Raw genomic sequence first — 2,577 nt, 5'->3', positions numbered from 1 at the left:
AAATATTAGATAATGTAAATATGAGTGAAATCACAACTAAAAGTTAATATGAATATGAGTCAAACCATAATTAAAAGTTTTAATGGACATATTGTAAGTAAATTCATATGCAAAATTCCTTCGCGAATTGAATGATCACCCAGCTTTTGAAGACTTCAATATACTAATAAACATAGATGTTATACTATATCAATGTGTTTGTTACTCACAAATAGTAGATCATATGGCCACACTCTGAGTTGAAGAAAACAATGACAATAGTTTATTTGAAAGAGGGATTATTGAGTTGATGATCAACCCTACAAAAAAAGTATTATTTTATTTTTATTCTATTTTTATCAATTTAAATAATCGTAATATTCGATCACGTGCATTGCACGTGCATTTCAAATAGTAGCACTAAATAACCCACCTAATCATTCTCAAAACTTAACATCTTCAAATAAATATACTCAATTCAAACATGGCCTACCTGCCTTTTGTATTTTGGACTGCAGTGAAAATTAGAGTTACCAATGTTATTTTTTATTTTTATGACAAACTCAGTCTAATTAGAAGCCATGGATTGTTCTATGGGCTACTATGCCATCTTTGTTTTGAATGATTAGTCTAGCTCGAAAAGGGCCCAATAGCCCGTTGACGAGTTATATTTCGCCAATTAAATTAAACTGATAGAAATAAGAGGCTAAGCCCATTTTTTATGTAATCTCAACTTAATGTTTTTTGGGTAAAAAATATCAGAGAAACCCCACTTTGACTGATTTTATCAAAAAACCCCTCCTAGCTTCCAAAATATCAGAAAACTCCTTAAATATGGACATTATCACTCTATAGCAAGAATGGTCTGGTTAAATAAGATGATATGATAGGTTATGCTGATGTTTACCCCCTATTGGTCTGATTAAATAAGATGATATGATAGGTTATGTTGATGTTTACCCCCTATCAACCACAGACTCTATCTACTACGGTGCAACCTTACTCAAAATTTCCGTAGATTCTATCCACTACGGTGCGACCTTACTCAAAATTTCTGTTGAGGATATGCAACTTATGAAAAAGTTCTCCGTACAGAGTTTAGTCATGAAAACTAACATTGTAAAAGGGGACAATTTTAGTCATGAAAAAAAAACCCCCAAAAGAAAAGGAGGACTAATTTGTCATTTTGAGCGATATGGTTAGTTGGTACTCGGGTAACTTATGCCCACGTGCCAAAATATTTTCACTATTTTGACGCTTTCTATATTCACGAGACAGCGGCAGCCCAATAAAAAAAGAAGAAAAAGAAATTAAAAAAAAACCTTCCTTTTACTGCGAGAGAGAATCCCCATATCTTAATCATCTAAAAGGGTTTTTATCCCTAATTTTCTAATCCCTCAGCTCAAATCTCTTCCCTTCTCTCTCATCGATCGCCGATCCAATTCTCGATCGATCGAGGAGAGGAAAGAAGGAGAATTTTCAAGATAATTCTGATCTCTTAGAGTTTTCTTTTCCGGCGATCTTTTCCCCAATTGATTACCGTCGTAGCTAGGGTTCTCTTGGATTCCAATGGCGCGTTAGGGTTTTTGAGGAAGCGATCGAGTTGCATGGGTGAGGAAGAAGAATGCCGGAGCTACGGAGTGGGGCTCGTCGGCGAGTAGGCGGCGGCCGCGCTCAGCAGAAGTCGACCGATCTCAATCGGGGTTTAGATACTCGTACGCCCCGAACGGGGGTGAGAACTAGGGCGGCGGCGGCCAAAGAGGCGGCGAGGAATCAGGGAGGGGGTTTGGTTGTGAAGGAAGAGGAGAAGAGAGGGAGAGGGGCAGGGAGAGGGAGAGGAGGTAGAAAGAATCAAGTGGAAGAGAGGAAACAGGAGGAAGAGAAGAAAGAGGAGGCGGAGAAGAAGATGGGTGATAGTGGTGGGTTGAGTGCAAGTGGGGATGCAATGCAAGAAGAGGAAGGGAACACAGCTCCTTTCCCCGAGAAGGTATTATCTCATTTGTTTTTATTGAGTTGAACTCGGCTACTATACAATACCTAATATGTTTATATTGGCAATTCAAATCTAAAAATTTGATTCCTAACATATCTGTATTGTTGGATGCGATGTAATAATACAAACTACTGAGAAATAAAATTTTCTAATGATTTTTATGTCTTTAATCATGAATCAAGGGGCAAAAAATTAAGCAACTTTAAGAAAATTCTGACACTTTTATTTTGAAACATACGATATATTGGTAAAATATGTTGAAGCCCTTTGGAATTTTATTTCTAGATGGTTGATATGTACTGGTTCATATCTAGCATATGGACATTTGAGTTTTAAAGTCCAAAATGTGAATTTTGGATTGGTAGCATGCACATTCAGATGCTATTAATTGTAGCATAGCTCAAGTTTCTGTGTGTAACTAGCAGTGGCAGATTCAGAAAAACTTTGGTTTTTTTTGAGCGGGGGCGGGGTTGGAGGTGGGTGGGTTTGTATGACTATCTTTTTATAAATTAAAATAAATCATAGTACAAAAGGACATCCTTGACAAAAGGGGCTATATTCCCAACTTAAGCAGGGCTAAAATCAAATGGGATGCAAATATTTTA

The 2,577-nt window shown here is 37.0% G+C and overlaps 1 protein-coding gene across 1 annotated transcript in view; it reads left to right on the top strand.

Annotated features, from left to right (window-relative positions):
* LOC109848404 (casein kinase 1-like protein HD16) overlaps nucleotides 1,279-2,577 on the top strand; it is a 9,867-nt gene continuing 8,568 nt past the window's right edge. Inside the window, exon 1 of the mRNA XM_020417876.1 lies at nucleotides 1,279-1,966. Within this exon, the coding sequence (XP_020273465.1) occupies nucleotides 1,604-1,966 (363 nt within the window). The 5' untranslated portion in view covers nucleotides 1,279-1,603. The remainder of the gene's footprint in view (nucleotides 1,967-2,577) is intronic.

The sequence above is a fragment of the Asparagus officinalis genome, chromosome 7 (assembly GCF_001876935.1).
Source record: "Asparagus officinalis chromosome 7, Aspof.V1, whole genome shotgun sequence".
NCBI classification, from domain to species: domain Eukaryota; kingdom Viridiplantae; phylum Streptophyta; class Magnoliopsida; order Asparagales; family Asparagaceae; genus Asparagus; species Asparagus officinalis.
Note: the sequence above shows the minus strand (reverse complement) of the source record. Positions and strands in the feature narration are given on the sequence as shown.